Genomic DNA, 22,924 nt, shown 5'->3' on the forward strand with positions numbered 1-22,924 from the left:
ATATATCAATTTAATTAGAAATGTCTCTTTGGAGAAAAAGATATTTTGGATTTATACCTACTGTTGGTTCTAGTTTCATTTTGGCTTTTATTTTCTTGGAATTTCTGCTGTTGTCCTTGTTAATTCCTTTTTGTTTCTTTTACTTTGCTGCATTTCCTTTTGCTATCATCTTAGGTAAAACATTTGTGTGCAGAGTTTGTTTCCTGGCAAGTGCATGCAGACATCCACATCCCTGTGAACTGCTGTTTACTTCCCATGTTGACACTAATGCTCTCCTAGCTACTTAGCTCTTAGCACTATGTCTCTCCATTGTCTTTTTGCTTTCTATATATCCACAATTATTAAGGCTCATGGGATAAGTGTCTCTTCTGTGACTTTTCCTGGGAAGGCATAGAAGTCTATTTATCTAGAAAATATACTCCCTGTGAGAGTAGTTTTATGTTCTAGCCTTTCAGAGTATATTCATACTTCTACCATGAATTTTTCTAGGACCAAGAGTGCTTTTCAGATGGCCCTCTGTGCTAGGTCTATTTTTTTTTAATGTACCTTTACTATTATTTAACAGTTTGCAGATAGTGATTTATATTTACAGTCCTACCAGCCCTATGCTCAGGAATGTTGTGAGTTCCCCATGGGATATAAGCTCATGTGATGGGTTCTTATAAATTTCTTACTTAAGAAATGTATTCTTGCCGGGCGGTGGTGGCGCACGCCTTTAATCCCAGCACTCGGGAGGCAGAGGCAAGCGGATCTCTGGAAGTTCGAGGCCAACCTGGTCTACAAGAGCTAGTTCCTGAACAGGCACCAAAGCTACAGAGAAACCCTGTCTCGAAAAACCAAAAAAAAAAAAAAAAAAAAATGTATTCTTAGGTAGCACATGATTGATGTGCTTTGTAAAGGTGAAGGCAGCAAGGCTAAGTGGACGGAGGCAGTGCTAGAAGCTGACAGTTAAATTAGATGAAAAACAAGAAGGAAAATGACAAATAATAATAATAATGTGTTCTTCAACTTCTATACAACTAAATGTCAATCCTGCTTGCTTGAATATCCCTAACATTCAGAATGATGAAATCATTATTGAGAATGTCAGGTTTATCACTGTACTCATACCTCCATAGAAAAGCACCTTGATATGCATTGTGGAAGGTTGCTATAATGCCTCCCTAGAGTATCCACATACAGATTGCCTATTAAAAATTACATGTGACTATGCTAAAATTACATGTGTCTATGCTAAAATACGTGAGTTTTTATTGTGTCTTATCTTTCCTGTAGCCCAGAAACTGGGCCTCTTGCCACCTCCCCCATTGCCACTGTCATCAGATGAATGGGAGAGAGTGAAGCAGAGATCCCTCCTACAAGGGGACTCCATGCAACCATGCCCGATATGTAAAGAAGAATTTGAGCTCCATCCTCAGGTACATAACAGAGCTTTAGATCAGCCAGGCTCTGCATCCCCAGAATTAGTCACTGAGCCACACAGTTCCATGCTCCCTTGTAACTTTCAAATACTTAACATTTTCTCTACTACCCTTAAAGTGTATGTGTATGGCTAAACAGCATCACTTGACAGTGTACACTTACTCGTGTGACACTAAGTACAAATATGCCATTTGCATGAAAGAATGCTTTGAATATCTTCAAAGAATTTATGGGAGAATCCTGGTATAAAATAGAATCTTTGTCCACACGGCTCTTAATATAAGCTGGCTGGTCATCCCGGTGCATAGAAAGCTCATGACCCTGTCACACAGACCCACTGCTGTGCCTGACTAAACTGCCAGCTCCAAGGAGCCAAGGTCACTCATGCTTCAGAATTTGGGGAGAAATATGGTTTTGCCCAAGGCTTTTGCATAGTGTGTAGCCTTAGATTCTACATGGTAGGCACTGAGACGACAGCTGAGAAAACCCAGCACATAGCCAGGCTTAGGTCCCAGCCGAGGACCCCAAGCTTCATGGGCTTGTCCTGACCTCTCAGACTTAGAAATGCTTCACTGTCAACAAGGAGCTCACAGCCATTTTTGCTGTCCAGTAATGTGAATTAAGATTCTTGAAGTGAGAGACAGAAATGTTTAATAAATAAATAAATTAATTAAAAAAAAAAAAAAGATTCTTGAAGTGTACTTTCCTTCTAGCTCTCCAAGAGGACCTAATCTTACGTAGGAGTTGGATATTGGGAAGATTTCAGTCAGCCATTGAACCACAGAACTGTCATATGTAGGGAAGTTTGTAATCTAGTGTCGGAGTGCAAGATCATTAAAGCTGCAGAAAATCACCCAGCATCAGCAACCTCATCTATTGTCTGTACATGTTTAGCCTGTTTGTGTACAGGATGAAAACTTAAATATTTCAGGTGGTATGTAAGAATTTCACCAAACTTTGTCATTTTATTTATATTTATAGTATTTGGCTAAAATACTAACAGTATTGTGTTAATCTTGCACTTAGTGTTCCCATACTGGATTTTTTTTCTTAGTTAAAAACAGTTTTTCTGGATTAGAGAAATGGCTCAGTGGTTGAGTATTTACTGGCTATTCTTCCAGAAGACCCAGGTTTGATTCCTAATACCCCCATGGTGGCTCACAACTCTAGTTCCAGGAGATCCTATGCCCTCTTCTGACTTCCATGGCACCAGGCATACAGATAAGACATACATGCAGGCAAAACACACACACGAATAAAAATAAAAATAATTTTCTCAATTACTTTCATGATACTTTGTTGGATTTTTTGTGGTTTTTTATTATTTGTTTGTCTTTGTTTTGGGAGGGTTGTTTTTTCTAGTTGGTTTGGATTTTTTTTGGTTTTATTGAGACAGAGTTTCTCTGTGAAATAGTCTTGGCTATCCTTGAACTCGTTCTGTAGACCAGGCTGGCTGGCGTTGAACTCACAGAGATCCTCCTGCCTCTGCCTCCCAAGTACTGGGATTAAAGGCGTGCACCACCACCACCCAGCTCAAGTAATTTCTTATCTGTGCAGTAGATGGCACCAACTAATAGTGAGAACAGAACTCAGGTGATTCACTACAGACCAACCCAGAAATATGACAAAATGTAAATGAAGTGTAGGCCTCACTTGTGTAACTATCACCATGAACTGTTTGCCTATAATGAACATATGGGTATCTCAAAGTGTAATATTCTAATATTATTTATTAGAATTATGTAAGACTTACATTGTTTAGAGCAGAATGTTATCTGTTGATAAAAGACTTTGAAAGTTATATTTAAAAAAACTGAGTCCACAGATGATTTTAATACAATACTTAATTAAAGTTTACAGTTGGCAGGATCCATAAAAAGGTTTTAGGGGCTAGAGACGTGGCTCACAAGTTAAGAGCACTGGCTGCCCATCCAGAGTACTGGGGTTCAATTCCTAGCACCCACATGGTACTTACATCCACCTCTAACTCCAATTCCAGAGGATCTAATGCCCTCTTCAGGTCTTTATGAGGACCCTATGCATGTGGTACACAGACATACATGCAAGCAAAACACCCATGTTCCTAAAATAAAATAAATATTTTAAAAAGGTTTTAGGAGTTTATGAACTCTATTCTAAAATTCCTTCCCTAAATCCCACTTAAGAAAAATACAGAGTGAGCAAAGCCACAGGGTAGGTCACTGAAAACGGTAGGATGTGGATCTCCCACTCACCTGCCTGTGGTTATGGTCTAAAATCCCTTCTCCTTATTGGGTCTAGGCTAGTTTTGATTTTTGTTTTTCCAGGTCAAAATATCACTGTTGGGTGGAGAGTTTTGAGTCAGAAGGTTGGCGTTTTCTCATGAACATATTTTCTCTCCATCTAAAAACTCTCAGAATTAGGTCACAATAAGCTGTGATTTTAAGTTGAGGAGTGTAATTTACAAAACCCTGTAAAGATGTTTGCTTATTGTGTCTCTGCCCCTTCTCCTATCAAGTCCTTCATGCCCCACCCAATCTACCTAGCAGTATCTACCTTGGTACTCCTTTTACTGGATTAATATCAAGCATGATGTGTTTTATGGTATTGGGTCATTGGCTTTGTTTAGATGATATGCTTATACTATATTAAACTTAAGTGTGAACGTGCTCGGCTGTCTGAATGCTACCTTCAAGCATCCGGATGCCCTTCTAGAGGATGTACTACTAACCCAGGACTCTGCTCTCTCCGGGTGGACAGGTGCTGCTCTCCTGCTCACACGTATTCCACAAGGTAAGGAACCCCACCCTCGGCCTGGCCTCCTTCCCTCACACCCCCACCCTCGGCCTGGCCTCCTTCCCTCGCACACTGAAGGAGTTATGTGTTGATCCATGAGCACCATTTGTAGTCAGAAACATGGCTTTAGGGTAGACCGCAGCTCATCCTGTGGTGAAAACCGTGGGTTCTGTGACAGACCCACAGATGTTTGTGTAGCAGAGTGTTAGTGCTGCACATCAAAGCTGCTGATAGCTTGCTTCCTGCCGGCTGTTTGCATGGCAGCCTGACACGTAGCATTTTACCTTTATGCCACTTGACTTGCAGAGGTTTTTGAAGTCTCTGCATGCATGTTCTTGTGGAAAGTCATTTTTGAAACAGGTTTCCTGAGGAAGTGCTCACATCTGATGAAGCTACTTCATAATCTAAATTGGACTGAGTTTCACTTGAGAAAAAGAGCACTAGTTACATTAGAAGTAAAAATGTTGTTTATAAGTAATGACTTGTAAGGTTTTAAGTGAAATCCTTTTCTGCAGGCATGTCTTCAGGCTTTTGAAAAGTTCACAAATAAAAAAACCTGTCCCCTCTGTAGAAAGAACCAATATCAAACCAGAGTGATACATGATGGGGCCCGCCTGTTCAGAGTAAAGTGTGCCACCAGGTAAGAGTGTCCTCCATGCCCTGCGGAGGGGAGACAAATGTTTGTAGCTCAGGCTGATTATTTGCCCAGAAGGTCACTAGGCAGCCCAGGCTGGGAGAAGTACTTACTAAAATAAGGCCATTAGGGGCTGCAGAGATGGCTCAGTGGTCAAAACCACTAACTGCTCTAGAAGACCCAGGTTCAATTCCCAGCACCCACATGGTGTGACTCACAACTGTCTGTAATTCTAGTTGTCGGGAATTGGATGTTCTCTCTGACCTCCATGAGCACTGGGCACATAAGTGGTATAGATATTCATGTAAACAAAACATTCATATGCATAATAAAATAAAAGAATTTTTAGTTTAAAAATGAGGCTATTAGGCAGTCATTATTTCTACATCTCTGTGTTTTAGAGTCCAAGCCTACTGGAGAGGGTACATCGTTAGAAAGTGGTACAGAAACCTAAGGAAAATAGTCCCTCCTACGGATGCCAAGTTAAGGAGAAAGTTCTTTGAAGAAAAGGTGGGTGTGTACCACTACCTGCTCACACACACATGGTCTGTGTGGGTGAATATTCGGGACTGGTAAAGTCAACAGGCAGTGAGACTGCAGCTCACTTCACTTTTAGAGCTTTTTGCTCAACTTAGTGACCTCCAACCTTATTGCATGAAAAATGGTATTCAAATCAGCTTTGGTTTGACCATTGTGTGCTGTTTGATGGTGCCATTTTCTGATAAAATAAGGTAAAATTGAGCTTTTACAACTCTAAGAGTCCCCAGTTATGCTATAACATCAGTGAAAATGGAGACCTCACTACTACCTCCCAGTAGCTGGCTGAACTTCGTAGGATCACCACATCACAGAAACAGACAACTCCTGCCTGTGTTTGCTTATGCTCGCTTTGCATTTTTTATGTTACTTGGCAGGGCGTAGGGTGTCTTAGTTAAGGCTTCTGTTGCTGTGAAGAGACACCATGACCATGGCAACTCTTATAAAGGAAAACATTTAATGGGGCAACTTAACAGCTCAAAGGTCCATTATCATCATGATGGGACAAGGCGGCTTGCAGACAGACATGGTACTGCAGAGGTAACTGAGAGTTCTCTGTCTTGTACAGGCAAAGGAAGTGGTCTGAGACACTGGGCATGATTTGAACATATATGAATCCTCAAAGCCCACCCCTACAGTGACACACTTTCTCCAAGCCATACCTCCTAATAGTGCTACTCCCTTTAGGGGCCATTTTCTTTCAAACCACTACATGGGAGATGCATGTTTAACATGTCTCCATTTGAACAAAAAGGATTGGCAAGTATTAGAAGTAACCAGTCATGAAGAGAGAACCTTTCTCATGCCTGCTCCAGGATGGCAGATCTAGCCACCATGGGTGGGTGCTTTGAGACCCTTTTCCTCACCTGGTATGTTCACTGCAGGCCTAAAAATCAATTATAAAGAAACATAGTAGGCACAGAAAATATTTTATTTGTTACAAACATTGATATCTTTCCAAGTTAATTTTTATGTACATTGTTTTAGGTTTGGTAACAGTTAGTGTTAGTAACACTGTGGTATCCCAGCATGCCAACCTCAGATCACTGGGATAAACTCCTCAGCCAGACATGATGAACCATATCTATAGTCCCAACACTTGGAAAACTGAGGTAGAAAGACTGCTTGAATCTGGAGTTTGAGGCTAGCCTAAGCACCATAGCAAGACCCATCTCAAAGAAGAAAAGGATCATGATGGAGAAATGACTCAGTGGTTGAGAGCACTGACTGCTCTTTCGGAGGACTTGAGTTCAATTCCCAGCACCACCCACATGATAGCTCACAGCTATCTGCAACTCCAGTTCCAGGGGATCTGATGCCCTCATACAGACATACCTTCAGGCAAAACACCAATGTACATAAAATAAAAAAAATAAAAATATTTTTTAAAGAGAAAATGAAAGGAAAGCCAAGATGTTAGCTCAGAAACAAAAAGAGAGAGAGAGAGAGAGAGAGAGAGAGAGAGAGAGAGAGAAGAAAAGGATCCCGTCTCATAGTCACACTGTGCTGTCCGTCATTCCCTATGTAGGTACCATTGACATGTTTAGTTTAGCTGTGTGTTCTTTCATTTAGGATGATGAGTATAACAGATAGCCTTTAATGAAAAACATGATTCCTAATAAAAACTAAACAATAAAGAAAGTAAAACATGGTTCTTTATTTTCTAACTATTTTCCTAGTTATTGCCACCTTTAGGCACAAGACTGAGTGATCACAATCACATAACTCCTGGTCCCATCAGACACTCATTCGCCTAGAGGAAGAAATGGGAGTGTCTGTGACCTTGTGTATGGCTTTGCCCTTACCTGGATAAGCCAGCCCATTTCAACTGTGCTAGAACTACATTTATTAAAGCAAAATAATTTTTTTCTAGTGCCTTTCCTAGGCACTGAAGGGACTGGTATCAACACAGACACCCCAAGACCAAGTTGTCAGCACAAGAGGAGATTTATTTTCCCCAGAGGGACAAAGTGGAAGAAACAAGAGACAAAGACAAGAGACAGAGGACATGGGAGAAGGAGGGAGGGAAGAAAGGTATTTATCCTGGAAGGACAATGGACTGCCTCTGGACAGCAAGGAGACAGGCATGGCGCATAAGCAAATGGCAGTTTATGAATGTAAAAGGGAAAGCTCCCTGTGTTGGATGAGTTTTTTTTTTTAATTTTTATTGGCATGTTAATTAGGTGAACCAAAGGGGGCTTTTGATTGCTGGATTTCAAAATTTGATAGGTGGACCCTCATAGTCAACCTCAGGAAGAGCAAGTGGACAAATAAGGGAGCAGACCTTGGTGGCTAGGTTTAGGAATGTCATCTAATGGGTTCTAGCAAGGCAGAAGGAATGGGGGAGAAGGGCAAGGCCTGCCAAAGGCATGTCTGCCCTGCTTGGACTGACTAGAGCCCCTTCAGGCATTAAGTCTTTGTTCCAAGCAACACAGTCATTAGAATATGTAAACTAGAACATTTGGCATGTTGTGGTTGTCACTGTTCCTCATGTTTAGTTAAGAACACTTGAGTTTCCTTGAAGAGTAGGCTGGCATCAGATGTGATGTGGATGCTAAGCTAAGGGCTTTGCACACTGCATTGTGAAGTGGTGGCTGGAAGATACCAGAGGGACTGGTTGGTCCGGCTGGAAAAAGCTCCTGCCTTTGGCTATAAGGAGACCCAAAGACAAAGGCTACAGGGGCTGCGTACCAAGTTGGATTTGACCAAGAAGAACAAAATATCTCAAAAAACCTTGACCTCCCCTAACTGAATAAAGAACACAGAATGTCTGGGGTAGGGATGAATTTCTAAAGAGACTTCCTCATTCCTGTCTACCGTTGGGTGAAAAGATTCCTATTTTCCCACTTGCCAGATTCTTTCTCAAACACTGCCATTTATACCAGAAATAAAACTGAGTAAAAGTCCTGATCATTGACTAGATGAAAAGAATGTGTTTGTCTTCACTGTCTGGAGTGAGCGGTTCCTCTTCCCCATAAAGAAGGCAGCATGCAAGCCTTCTTTCTAGGTCTCATCTCTGTCCCTGCTCATTAGTCAGGATGATACTCTGAATCAAACCAGGATAGGCACTTTGTTTTCTGGACATCTGTCTTTAGAGCTGTTTCATCTTCCATCCAGACTTATGCCTTCTGTAATTGTTCTCATCTTTTTTGCGTTCTCCTGGGTATTATACTCAGTGGATTGATGGTCAGTGTTGTTCTCTGAGACATTCTTAGTAATTATAATTTTTTGTTTTTTTCTTAAGACAGTCTCATGTTGCCTAGGCTGGCCCTAAGTTTGTAAGTTGAAGTGTAAGCTGTGACAACAGGCAAAAATACCACTGAGCCGGAAGCTCTTTATAATTTGTGTGCAATAATATATGGCTTACAAGTCAGTGTCATTATTCGCTTTTGCAAAATTTTAAGACAGACTTGAAAACTATTTACCATCAGTATGTGGATAATTTGTTCATGTTTACATGTAATGACTTTGGAAAGTCTAGGCTATACATTGCTGTCACATAAAGCAGTCATGACAATCAGTTGCTGTCACATAAAGCAGTCACGGCAATCAGTTGATGGTCCTCATTACACTAATTTATCTACGAGGGTGTGACACAGCAGATTTGTTGTATCTTTACTTGCTGCAAATGAACCCCACTGTCATTTTTCTTGGAGCTTTTTAGAATCTCCAAATAATTCCTCCCATGTAAGAAAACACTTTCAGTTTCTCTTAATAATGACAAGGAAAACTAGGACTAGCCATCACAGGAAGGCAGATCTCTCTGCTCACCACCATTTTCTATCCTGCAGGGAAGAGCTGAGAACCCTTGCACAAAGGCTCCTCTTGGCTTTATGAGTCTATTACAGCACCAATACCACTTCACTGAAAAGGACAACACTGTGGTCTGAGGCTCCTGATAACAGCCAAAAACAAACTATTTGATGTCCATGGGGGGGGGGCAGATTAAAAGTAAAAGGATGAAAGTCATTATACTAAGGAAGTAGAAGCTGGGAGCAAGCAGGAATAGTTATGCTGATAGCTGAGAAGACAGGTTTGAAGGGTTGGAGAGATGGGTTAGCTGATAACGTGTTGCACAAGCAAGAAGACCTGATGCTCAACACCCAGGTAAAAGTAGCATAGACAAAGTACAGAAGGACCTTGGGAGCTCAGTGGCCGGCCAGCCTAGTTAAGTGAGAGACTCTGTTACAAAAGTTAAGGTGAAGAGCAATTGAGAAAGATACCAGACATCACCTTCTGGCATACACTAGCACCTGCATGTACATACCCACCTGAACACACATATACACAAGAGAAAAAAAAAGCAGACTTCAGTCAGAAATTTGAAGCAATAAATAAGGTGATTACAATTTTATAAACTCCATCAAGAATGTGCAGTGGTGGGAGTAGATAAGCACTGGACATTGGTATACCCTGCTTTGTAAATCATACACTCCTAGATATTAAGGGTCATACAGGCCCAGATATAATAATATGGGAAATAATTATTCCCATTCTCACCAATAGAAAGATAACATAGACCCAAAGCTCAACAGAGAAAACTGCTGTAACTCAAATTGACATGTAGGAATTATTATATCCAACAGCTATGAAACACAGATTCTTCTCATGAGCCTATGGGATTTTTCTCCAAAATAGATCACATTTTAGTCCATAAAGCAAGAGTCGATAAGTATAAAAAATAAAAAATGATGCATCACATTGCATAAAAGATCACAGTGGCATTAAAGAAACCCATAACAAGAACTTTAGAACCTACACATGTACGGGGAGCAAGCAAATATGCTCCTAATGATTGTGAAGACAATGGGGAAGAAATTGTAAAGCTAGAAAAGAATGAGAAGCAAAGCAGCTTATTAGAATCTTGGCAGTGTAGGGGAGTTCATAGAAATGAGGTGTGCTTACATTAAAAATCCAATTAAATTAACAAAGATGGACCTCAAGACTTCCAGGTAGAGCAAATATAACCCAAGATGATACAATCAGGGCAGAACTTGATGAGACAGAGACTGGAAGAGCCCAAGAATCAGTGAAACGAAGAGTTGGTTCCTTAAAAAGATATATAAGATCAAGGACCCTTAGCCAAAGTAACCTAAAGTTGTAAAAGGCCCAAAATAATAAAATTAGAGGGGAAAGGGGGACATTACAACACACCAAAAAAAATCCTGGAGGATCACTAGGGAATATTTTGAAAATATTCCCAAACATTGGAAAGATTAAAATAAATGGTTAAATTCCTGGATACACCTGACCTATCAAAATCAAATCAAGAGGATATAAACAACCTACACACAAGACTGAAGCAACAATGACATTGAAGCAACAAAGAAAAGCCCAGAACCAAACAGATTACTGCTGAATTCTACCCAACCTTTAAAGAATAGAAGCTATGACCCTCAAACTACCTGTCAAATAAAAAAGAAACAAATGTTACTAAGTCCTTTCTTGAAGCCAATATTACTCTATTTTTAATGTTTTTAATTTTATTTATTTTACATCCTGACCACAGTTTCCCCTCCTTCTCTCATTCTCACCCCTTAATCCACTCCTCCTGTGTCTATTCAGCAAGGGGCAAGGCCTCATGGGTATCAACAAAACATGGCATATCAAGTTGCTGTAAGACTAAGCACCTCCCCTTGTATTAAAGCTGGGCAAGGCCACTCAGTATGAGGAATGGGTTCCCAAGAGCCAGCCAGAGTACTAGGGACAGTCCTGCTCCCATTGTTAGGAGTACCACACGTAGACCAAACTACACAATTGTCATATATATGTAGAGGGCCTGGGTATGCAGGCTCCCTGGTTGTTAGTTCAGACTCTGAGTTTCTATGAACCAGCTGTTTCTGTGGGTTTTCTTGACGTTCTTGACCCCCTCTGACTCCTACAATCCTTCCTCCCTCTCTTCAGCAGGATTCCTTGGGCTCTGACTAATGTTTGGCTGTGGGTCTTTGTATCTGTTTCCATCAGTTACTGGATGAAGAGTCTCTGATGACAATTGGGGTAGTGACCAACGTGATCACAGGAAATGGCCAGTTCAGGCTACCTCTCCACTATTACTAGGAGTCTTAGCTGGGGTATCCTTGTAGATTCATGGGAGTTACCTTGCATCAGGTTTCTACCTGACCCCAAAAATGCCCCCACTTCCAGTCTCTTCTAGTACTCTCCCCCTCCATCCAGCCGCAACCCAGTCCCTCAAGGTCCCATACCCACCCTTCCCCATCCCTCTTGGGTTCTCCTGGTTACCTAGCCTCTCTGGGTCTGTGGATTGTAGCCTGGTTATCCTTTATTTTACAGCTAATATCTACTTATGAGTGAGTACACACCATGTTTGTGTTTCTGGGTCTGGGACCGCAGGATGCTTTTTTAAAAATACAACAAAAAATTAATAAAAATACTAGGCAAGCTGAAATCCATGACACATTACAAAGAGCATGCACCATTGTGTTACTTATGTTTCTGTGCTTGTTATGGTTGCTATTGCTGTGCTCAAACGTCAGGACCAAAGCAACTTGAGGAGGAAAGGGTTTATTTATTATCATCACTGTTAATGATCAAAGGAACTCAAGGCAGGAGCTGATGCAGAACCCGTGGACGAGTGCTGCTTACTGGCTTGCTTTCCATGACTTACTCAGCCTGCTTTCTTATAGAACCACCGGCCCAGCAGTGGCACCACCCATAATAGGCTGGGTCCTCCCACATCAATCACTAATTAAGAAAATGCCCTACAGGGTTGCCTACAGTCTGATCTTAGGGAACCATTTTCTCAATTAAGGCTCCCTCTTCCCCAATGACTAACTTGTATCAAGATGGCATAAAACTAGCCAGCACAGTTTCTCATTACTATGATAATATACCAATGGAAACAAAAGTTAGAGAGGTTTATTTTGACTCAGAGTGCCAGGAGGGGGAGTCCATCACAATAAGAAAGAACTGGAGACATGCACCCATAATGACAGGAGCTTATTCACATCTTGGTGGATCAGAAAGCAGAGTACAGGCCCAAAAGCCTTCAAGAACTGATCTAGCAGCCCACTTCTACTAGCTAGAACACAGTTCCAAATGCCCCACATCCTCAGTGACACCAGTTGGAGGCCAAGTGTTCAAATAAATGAGCCATGCATCACAGTCAAGCCATGACAACCATGATGAAGTTGGTTTCATTCTTGTGATGTAAGGGTGGGTTCAACATCTGTAAAATAACAAAGGCAATATAGCATAGAAGTTCAGAAACAAGTCAATTATGTGATCCTCTCATAGATATAGAAGAAGCCTTTGACAGTTCAACATCCCTTCCTGATAAAGGTCCAAAGAAACTCAGGAAAGAACAAACATACCTTAACATAATAAAGTGTATATATAAAAAAGTTAGCCACCTTTATACTAAATTGGGAAAACCCTCAAAGCATTCCTCCTAAAGCCAGGAAGGAGACAAAGATCCACTCAATATAGTATCTGAAATTTTTGACAGAGATCAATAAAGCAAGTGAAAGAAATAAAATGGGGACAAATAAAAAAGGAAGTCATAGTATGCTTTGCGATGATATGACCTTGTTCTTAAAAGACCCAAAAGGCTCCATAACACTTTTAGCGAAGTAACAGGATAAAATAGAAAACCTTTTCTATATACAAATAACAAGCATGCTGAGAAAGAAATGAAAATAGTCCCATTTGCAATAGCCTCAGAAAAATAAAACACCCAGGAATAAACAACCAAAGAGTTGAAAAACAATGAAAATTTAAAACCCTGAAGAAATTGATGGAGACACTAAAACATGGAAAGCCTTCTCATGCTCTTGGAACTACAGAATTGATATTATAAAAACTGGTCATTTGAGTAAAAGCAACTTATAGATTCTGTGTAATCTCCATCAAATTTCAGATAAGGTTCTTCACAAGATTGGAGAAAAAGCCTAAAATTGATAAAGAAGCACAAAATAGCCAAAACAATCCTGAGCAGAAAGAACAATGTTAGCAATTTAACACCTGATCTCAAAGTATACTACAGTCATATCCTACTTCATGTTCCGGCTTGGTGGGAGCCTAGCCAGTTTGGATGTTCACCTTCCTAGACATGGACGGAGGGGGGAGGACCTTGGACTTTCCACAGGACAGGGAACCATGACTGCTCTTTGGATAGGAGAGGGAGGGGGAGAGGAGTGGGGGGAGGGGAAGAAGAGAGGGGGGAGGGGGGGAGAGGGGGGGGGGGGGGGGAGAGAGGGGGGAGGGGGAGGGAAATGGGAGGCTGGGAGGAGGCGGATACTTTTTTTTTCTTATTCTCAATAAAATAAAAAAAAGGAAAAGAAAAAAAAAAGAAAATCAGCACGGTGCTGACACAAAAACAAGCAAATGGAGTCAAGCAGAGGGGCCAGAAATAAACCCTCAAGCTACAGCCACCAAGTTACTGAGGAAACATGTCAAAAGCACATTGAAAACAAATCCCAATTAACTGTGGTAGGAATTTGGATTTCACGAGAATGATGCTAGATCCCTCGTCCCATGGGGAATTGAATCCAAATGGAGCATGTATCTTCATGTAATACCTGGAGCTACTCACAGAGAACATAAGGACAGCACTTGAAGACACAGACATAGGGGGGATTTTCTGAAGAGGACTCTAACAGCCCTGGAAATAATAAATTAGCAAATGGCGGTGCATGAAATTTAAAGTTTCTACGCAGCTAAAGAAACAATTGAAGAGACTACCTACAGAATGGGAGAAAATGTAACTGCCAACTATTCATATGATAATGTCTAGGCTATACAACAACAACAAAAGAACCAAAACACACCCAAAAAATGCCCAAACAAACCAATAAACATGAAAAGGTCAATAAATATGAAAAAACAGCCATTGTTCTTAGCCAAAATTAGGGAAATGCAAATCAAACTCTACTGAGAGCCTATCTCACCCTGTTCACAACAATATCAAGACAACCACAAAACACTGGGAAGGATATGGGGGAAAAGGAGCTCTTACTGCTGCTGTGGGATATTTATTGGTAGACCCACTAGGAAAGTCAATATGGATGTTTCTCAAAAGAAATCTAAGAATTGAACAGTCATGCACTGTAGCTGTGCCACTCTTGTGCCTCTGTGCCCCTCCCTGACAGTAACTTTCCAAGTGGCCCCTCTGATGCTTTCCTAGCATACACATTTATGAATGTAGATCTTGTGTTCCAGAGAAGACAGTGATATTTGTCTGTTTCTAATAGACTGCATTTCATGTAACATGAACTCAATTTTCCAGCAAATAACAAAATTTCATTTTTTGCCAGAATAAAATTACATTGTGTATGTCAACCACATTTCCTGTTTTCTTTCTTCGTCCACCTGAAGGTGAACATGTAGGCTAGTTCACTACCTTGTCTGCTGTGTACAGCTGTACAGTAAACATGGCTGTACAATATGTCTGTTCTACAATTTAGGACATTTAGGAATCACCCACGAGTGGCACGGCTTTACTGCGTGATGGTTCAATTTTTAGATTTTAAACTTCCATACTGACTTTTCATAGGCTTTTCTCAAAAGCCTTTCAAGAGAGTCGACTTACTGTTACCACATGCACAGTGTGATCATTTGTAAAGAGCAGCCATACTCCATAAGTCATATGGGGTTGTTATGTGGAGCATCTCTTTACATATAAATAGATGGACATTAATACAAGCAGCCTTCTTTTCCTCCAAAGATAGACAGCCTGGCAACATTCTCCAGTGCTAATGACTTCTCTACACTTACTGGTGGACCTGGCAACTGGCTGACTGCCACTAAAATTTTCTCATGTAGTCTATGCACAGATACTGGGCCGCATCCACAGCAATAGTTACTTTTTTTTTTAGATAGTCATAATTAAGATTTATCTGAATATCTCATTCATATTCCCAGGATTCTATTTACCACAAATCAGTGCCATAGAAGAGAATTGACAAGACTATAAACTGACTGCTTTTCAAACATTGGGTAGATCAATCTTTTGTCATTCTAGCTTTGACACTCTTCAGATTCTTTTTTTTTTTTTTTTATTGAGAAAAGGCTTTTAAAGGAAGAAAATATAAACAGAGTCAACTGCACAACGGTTACAAAGCCCACAGCAAATAAGCTGGAAGTACTTTCATGATAGGTAATTCGGCTAAACAACAAAATATGGAATATTACAAGCATAGACTACAAATGAAAAATGGGTGGATCTGGGTATGCATTTGTTTAAGACAATAGGACTCTTCATACTCTGTAAGAAAGATACAGGGCTAGTGGAGATGAAAGCCAAAAGAGAATTTTTGTTTGTTTAGTTTTGTTTTTATGAGACATCTTCTTCTAACCCTTTATGCCCAGGTTATCCTTAAACTTCTGATCCTCCTGCCTCGGCCTCTAGGGTACTATGGATTGAAGTTATGCATCACCATGCCCACCACAGAGTTCCTTTTTGTATAAGTCTTTGTGTTCTATGATTTTTTTAAACTATTGCTGTTACCAATTTTTCACCCCAAACTGGGTCTTTTTGTTCTGTTTAAATTGTGTCTCCAATAAACATAGAGTACCAAGGAGACTTGTGTACAGTCAACGACAGGAGAAATGGAAGTTATGTGTATAAATCTGCTTGGCTTGTTAGAAACTGAGAGATTTTCAGATGCAGAGTAGAAGAAATGAACAATTAGGCAAGATGATTCTTCCTGGGAATCCAGGCACACGTTTTTGTTTGTTTGGGCTCTTTTATACTTCTTTCCATTTTCATCATGGCAGTTGTCAGCAGTCATAGACCAGTCAGTAGGAGGTTGGGTCATTTAGTACAAGATGGGACAATAATAAAGTTCAGGGTTGTCTGACAGATCCCACTAATTTTTGCCAACTCATCTGAAGATAGACTTAACCTACAGGCATCCTATCCTCCAAGATTCAGGCAGGTAGAAATTCTGCTAGGTCAGCAGGTAGTGCAAGATTGCAATCATACATGAATTGATTTTTATTTCACTAAAATTAAGAGGTAATTTCTTCCTCACTGACTTTTCTGCTTTTAATGAAATAATTTACAAATATTCCTGTTAGGCTGAGGCGATGATTCTGTGGGTAAAAGAGCTTACTATACAAGTGTGAAGACTTGAGTTCAAATCCCCCGCACTAATCTAAAGGCCAGAGAGCATAACAGGGATGTTTCTAACTCTGGAGCTCCTGGGAGGAGGCAGGAAGTAGAGACTGGAGATTGCACAAGCTCTAGGACCAGATCATTGAAGCACAGAGTGGTGGTGGTGGGGGCTGACACCCAGGATTGTCCTCTGGCCGTCACATGTAGGCCCATACACACTAATATTCTTGCAGAAGTTCAGAAATGGGGAAAGGCAGCAGCAAGAGAGGATAATGAATAGAAAAGGTGATGAGGGATTAAAGCATAGTGAGAAATCAAATATAACTGAGATAAATTCACCTGTTATATAAATAAACTCTTGGATTCTATTGATATAAGACACTTAAAGTGAAACAAAAATGTTCAGAGTAAATTCGTATTAAAAAAAACAAATGAGAGGTTGTACCAGCTTGCATTCCCACCAGCAAAGCAGAAGTGTTCCCTTCTCCCCACAGCCTCTCCAAGAATAAGTTGTCATCTGTGTCTTTGATCTTGGCCATTCTTACAGGTATAAGATTGAATCTCAGAGTTGTTTTTGATTTGTATTTCTCTGATGATGCACTGCTGAAAATGCAAGCTGGTATAAACCCTTTGGATGTCAGTGTGGCGATTTCTCAGAATATTAGGAAACAACCTTCCTCAAGACCCAGTAATACCACTTTTGGGTATATACCCAAAGGATGCTCAATCATGCCACAAGGACATGTGCTCAACTATGTTCATAGCAGCTTTGTTTGTCATAGCCAGAACCTGGAAACAACCTAAATTGCCCCTCAACCAAAGAATGGATAAGGAAAGTGTGGTACATTTACACAATTGAGTACTACACAGCAGAAAAAACAACAGCTTGAATTTTGCAGGAAAATGGATGGAGCTAGAAAACATTATTTTGAGTGAGGATCCCAGACACAGAAAGACAACTATCACATGTACTCACTCATAGGTGGTTTTTAAACATAAAGCAAAGAAAGCCAGCCTACAAATCACAATCCCAGAGAATTTAGACAACAATGTGGACACTAAGAGAGACTTACATAGATCTAATCTACATGGGAAGTAGAAAGTAAAAAAAGACAAGATCTCCTGAGTAAACTGGGAGCATGGGTATCCTCAGGGAGGATTGAGGGGGGAGGGGATCAGAGAAAAATGTAGAGCTCAATAAATATCAATTAAAGAAAACAAATGAGCACAGGCATAGTGGCCTATTACTGGGAGGCTTTGAGTTCAAAGGCCAGCCAAAGCCTACATAGCAGCATCTTGTCTCAGAAAAAATAAACAAGCAAATAAAGAAAAATGAGTCTGGGAGATTGTTCAGTAGGTAAGGTGTTAGATGCCAGGCTCTCGGATCCCCAACAGGCAGTCTTCCACCCCTGTGATGCCAGCTCCAAGAGGCAGAAACTGGAGGATAATGAATTTGAGACCAGAATAAGTCTGTATGTCTGACAGAGACATACAGACAGGAAAAAAGGAGCAAACCTAGTTACTGAACCCAGCATCTGATGATAAGTAACTTAAAAGTGAACACTGGAAGATAAAATATCACCAGGCTGAAAGCACTGAGGAGGAAGGCGTCCACGGACATGGAAATCATGTTAAAATTATAAGAGGCTCAAGTATACAGCCTGCTGCCATTAAAGATCAAAATGTAACTGAAATCAGTTTCCACAAAAATAGCAAACATGGGAAAAATTTAAAGTATGAAAGAACAGAAACTCACATGAACGTTTTAACTTCATTAAAAAGATGCTCAAGTGTAGCTAATCCTAATCCTGACCACCAGTACCCGAACTAGGATGGAGTTTGTTATGATAAAGATCGTTTATTGGGGCTGGGGATGTAGTTCAGTAGTTAGGCTGCTTGCCCAGCATACAGACAGCCTGAAGTTCAATTTCCTGCACCACATAAACCAGGTATGGCAGTGCGCGCCTGTAATTCCAGCTCGTAAAATAGGCAAGATTCAGCTCCCAAGATGATCCTGAGCTACATCCTTGGCAAGGATGGCAAGCTACATCTGAGCTGTAGAGGCCAGCCTGGGCTGCAAGAGACTCTGTCTGTTTGTCTTTGTTTTGTTGTTTTTTGAAACAGGGTTTCTCTGTGTAGCTCTGGCGGTTCTGGAACTTACTCTGTAGATCAGGCTGGCCTTGAACTCAGAGATCCACCTGCCTCTGTCTCCCCGAGTGCTGAGATGAAAGGTGTGCACCACCACTGCCAAGCTGAAACCTTGTCTCTAAAAAAATAAAAAACAAAACAAAACGAAACAAAAAAAGCTCCATATCAAATGATGACAATGTAACCTAGATTGCTCAGCACTCTGGCCAGTCTCTGCCTAGCAGGAGTGCAAAGAGACAAAATATAGCTGGTGTGTGTTGCAAATGTAAATGTGTGTGATAAAATGCACAAAAATCACATAAAATTACCACAACTAGATGGCTGGGTGTTCATATTCAATGTATATATGTGGTAACTATTTGTTGTACAGCCACAATCATCAGATGTAAATGAAGGAAACTGCCCCTTCATAATAGTTCACACCCTAAACTTAACAAAGAGTATTCAAACCACAGAAGAGCTTCTTCTGATTAAATCAAAGTATTGAATAAAATTATTAATATTTATGGTATATTTAAATATAAATATTCATTTTCTCTAGATAGATTTAATATGACTTAACTCTAAAAAATTGATGTTTGCCTGTGCACCTCAAATTGCACAAGTTAACTCTAACACCTATAGCAGGGTAGAAAGAGCCATCCTATATTATAAAAGACAAACCTTCTGATATATAAAACATAAATTTGGTAGCTAAATCCCCATTAAATAAAGGACAACTAGTGAAGAGTAGAAAGCCATATGCATCAGCATATAGAATCATCTAATCTGAGGATTTTAGCTCCATTCACATGGAGAGGACAAGAGAACATTTCATGCCATAACCTATCAAAGCTGTGTGAGTTTTAATATCTAAACACTAATGAAACTAGTCAAAGACAGCTTCCTGGGTACCCTTACCTTGTTAGACAGAAGGCATAAAGCAGTGGATGGGATAGAAACCACTGCATCGGAGGTTGCAGGGATCTGAGATCTAGTACTTTTGGGTGCCTCCCATGGCCAGAAGGAATCCTGACTGAAACACTAGACAGTAACTTGTCCTGGGCACAGCAAAGCAGTGTCTTTAGTTTTAGTAAAACTATAAGGAATACAGTTTTCATTAAAAGAATATTGGCACGCATACATAGATAAATGTTTAGGAGTTCCAATCATTTGCTTGTGCTTTTTTAAAGCTTTCTCATGGGAGTGAAGTTAATGTTTCCTAGCTGGAACAGGAAAGCTGAATAACAGGTGTTTCTGAAGTCAGTACTGTGGCCAAGCAGTGTATGTGCAAGACTCGGTCAGCCCAAGGCACTGCACACTGCCTTGTTAGGTTCAATGTGGTTGATAATAATAGAAACAGAATTTTGATTGATTTGGTTTTTTGAGACAGGGTTTTCTCTGTGTAGTCCTGACTGTCCTGGAACTCACTCTATAGACCAGGCTGGTCTCAAACTCACAAAGATCCTTCTAACTCTGCTTCTCAAGTGCTGGGATTGAAGGTGTGTACCAATACTGCCTGGCCAGAACAGGATTTTTTTTTTTACAAGAAAAATGGTTTCAATAAAAAAAAAAGTTTTCCATTTAGAATGGCTATAAAGTGTGTGTGCATATATGTGTATATGGGTATGGCTATGTGAATACACAGGTGTATTTGTACTAGTGTATGTACAAGTATGCATGTGTTTGTGCACAGATGTGCTTATACAGGTGTGTGTATAGGTATGTGTGCATGTGCACAGAGGTGTTTGTATAGGTGTGTGTGCATGTGCACAGAGGTGTTTGTATAGGTGTGTGTGCATGTGCACAGAGGTGTTTGTATAGGTGTGTGTGCATGCAGGTATTCAGGCAAGTGATGTGAATGTGTATGTCCAGATGTGTGTGTGTGCCTCTGTGTGCTCAGCCAGAAGTGTGTGCTGATATGCTGGTTTCTATCTTCTTTCCTTGAGACAGGGTCTCTCACTGTACCAGAGGTGTGCTGTATTAGTTAGACTGAATGGCCAGCAAGTTCCAGAAATCTCCCTGTCTCTGTTTGGGTTCCAGGCATAGGCATTCATGTCCAGCTTTTTACTTTGGTATTGGGGGTTGAACTCAGGTCCTCAGGTGAAGCACTAAATGTTCTTTATTCACTGGGCCATGCCCCAGTTCCAAAATATTTTAACATAAGGTTGTAAATAAAGATGCTTTTAGGAGAGTTAGACAGATTAGTATATCTAATATAAAAATATAACTGCTGGCCCTGGCTCCTCAGTATGTGAGTAACTTTTTTTTCTATCAAAGGTAGTTAGCCCAACAAGGGCCCTTATTCCCTGAATCCCCTTCCCTTTTAAGTCAATTAGCCAGTCACATCAGATTATGAAGTCTAGCTCCTGGTAGTCACTTCCTGTGTGACTATTTCTGTATTACTGAAAGATGGAAGTTGGCCAGGTAAATTTTTCTAGCCTGCTTTGGGTTCCAAAGGACCCTTAATTTAAAAAAAAAAAAAAAAGCTTTTCTAAACTTATTTTCGCTATCTTTGTGTTCGCCCAAGCTTATTCTTTTCCCATACTCTGCAGCTTGAAGTCATGAAAGTCTTCAAAAACAAAATGACAACTAAAATTGAAGTACAGCTTGAGGTGAACCAGTATGTCCGGAGGTTTCCTGGTAGTAACTCCATTAAGAACAAATTCCAAAGCCACAATGAACAATGGCTCTAGCAAGGTTCCTTTGGGTGAGAGACTAGCTTTGTGATACAGTTAGCAGCATTCCAGAAATACCAAGTTATTCTAGGGAGACAGGAGGCCCTGTTTTCTCACATGCCTCCTGGCCAATCTTAACTGCACAAAATTTCAGATCAGTAAACTCTCAGAGACTGAAGGTTTGAGTGTCAGAAACTACAGATTTTACTAAGCAGGCTGTCGTGAATAACAAGGCGGAAGTGACAAGTTCTTTATCTGTGGAAGGCAACAATTATTTTAATCTGGAAACTACCACATATTTAAGATAGAGCTCCCTTTTCACCATGATCAAAGAGTAATGTAAATTCACTTTTACATTTTTAGTCAAAAAAGAAATTGCAAGTGACTAGGAGATGTAAATCTGCTGGCTCCCTGCAGTGAGAGGTAGGTAAACACTGCAGTAAGGCAGAAGCGGCAGACGGCCCCTTCCCGAGCAGTCACTGTGATCTGTGCCTCATGGAAACCAGAAGTTGAGACTTTTAAAAAACAAAACACCATTTATTTATTTTGGTATCATGTAATTGCAGTTAAGAACAACAAACAAACAAAAGCCAATGTACTTGCATCTCCAGAATGACTGCGGAGCTGCAGCTTCGCTTTACAAAGCGACCTCATCTGCGCACTGCCGCCTTCGCTGGTGTGTGGGCAAAGCCTCTGCTGGGCTGGGAGCTGCTGGCCTAGATCCAACATAAAGTCCCCGCGGGAGAAAAAGTCTAATGAATAGAAAAGATCGCCCATTTGGGAGCTTTAAGTGTGAACAACTGGAGGAGCTAGTGGCCTTGAATGCTTCATGTACTGAGATGAATATTTTCAGTATTCTAGATCAGGTTCGCTCCGGCCGTTCTGATTTCATAATCCATCTTACACACAAAGTTCTGCATTTTCCCTTCTCTTCCTGGGAGAGTTAGTGAAGCCCTTCTCTTTGGTTTTTAGCCACCTAAATTCTACAAACAAAATGTTGCCATACACTAAGAAGTTTTCTTCTCAAGGTGGCCTGACTGTAAAGTACCATTGGCACGCTGCTAGCAAAACAGAAGCAGAGCAAAGTGGTGTAGTGTGACAAGGCAGGTTCTTTTAAGCATACTGAACTTTTGTAGTAAGAACTGCAGAGGTCAGGTGTTGGGTTTTGTGTTGGTGGGTGTCAGGATTAAAATTCAGTGAGGGAGTGTTGGACCTGTCTGGCTGATACAGTAGTCCTGGTATACTGACTTGCTTGAGATCTCAGATCAAAGGACCTGGAAAGGTCAGGAAAGCTGATGTGCTAATTCCCCAGCAGTGTGTACAGAAAGCCTAGAGTGGCCCAAAGTGCAGTGACCACTCCTTGGATGTCTTTGATCCTTATCTGGAAACTCTGCTAGCATCTGTCATATAGTTGAGGTACAGTCTTTTATTGCTGCAATTAAAACTTTCCAAATGCACTGTGTTATCTTTGCCCCAGCTAAAGTCCAGACCATTGTTTGAAAGGTGAGGCTAACAATCTGTCAGATGCTGGAGTTGAGGGCCCAGCTCTCACACACCCCCAGCCTGTGACTTCTCTAGCGTTTCCATTTCCACCTCACCAAACAGCATAATGGTCCTCAAGTTTGTTCATTCCTTTGACTTCCTTTATCACATAGAGATGGCAAACATTCTGTTGCT

The 22,924-nt window shown here is 40.7% G+C and overlaps 1 protein-coding gene across 3 annotated transcripts in view; it reads left to right on the forward strand.

Annotated features, from left to right (window-relative positions):
- The window catches only part of Rnf32 (ring finger protein 32), a 51,168-nt gene that overhangs the window by 16,457 nt on the left and 11,787 nt on the right, over positions 1 to 22,924 (forward strand). For 2 of the 3 annotated variants that reach the window (XM_050119927.1, XM_050119929.1), the window contains exons 4-7: positions 1,276 to 1,418; positions 4,061 to 4,194; positions 4,769 to 4,837; positions 5,233 to 5,341. In XM_050119927.1, the coding sequence (XP_049975884.1) occupies positions 1,276 to 1,418; positions 4,061 to 4,194; positions 4,769 to 4,837; positions 5,233 to 5,341 (455 nt within the window). Of the gene's footprint in view, positions 1 to 1,275; positions 1,419 to 4,060; positions 4,195 to 4,712; positions 4,838 to 5,232; positions 5,342 to 22,924 lie in introns of all 3 variants that reach the window. The other variant, XM_050119928.1, reaches the window with a different exon arrangement.

The sequence above is a fragment of the Alexandromys fortis genome, unplaced genomic scaffold (assembly GCF_014885135.2).
Source record: "Alexandromys fortis isolate MF-2015 unplaced genomic scaffold, M_Fortis_MF-2015_v1.1 scaffold_177, whole genome shotgun sequence".
NCBI lineage: Eukaryota > Metazoa > Chordata > Mammalia > Rodentia > Cricetidae > Alexandromys > Alexandromys fortis.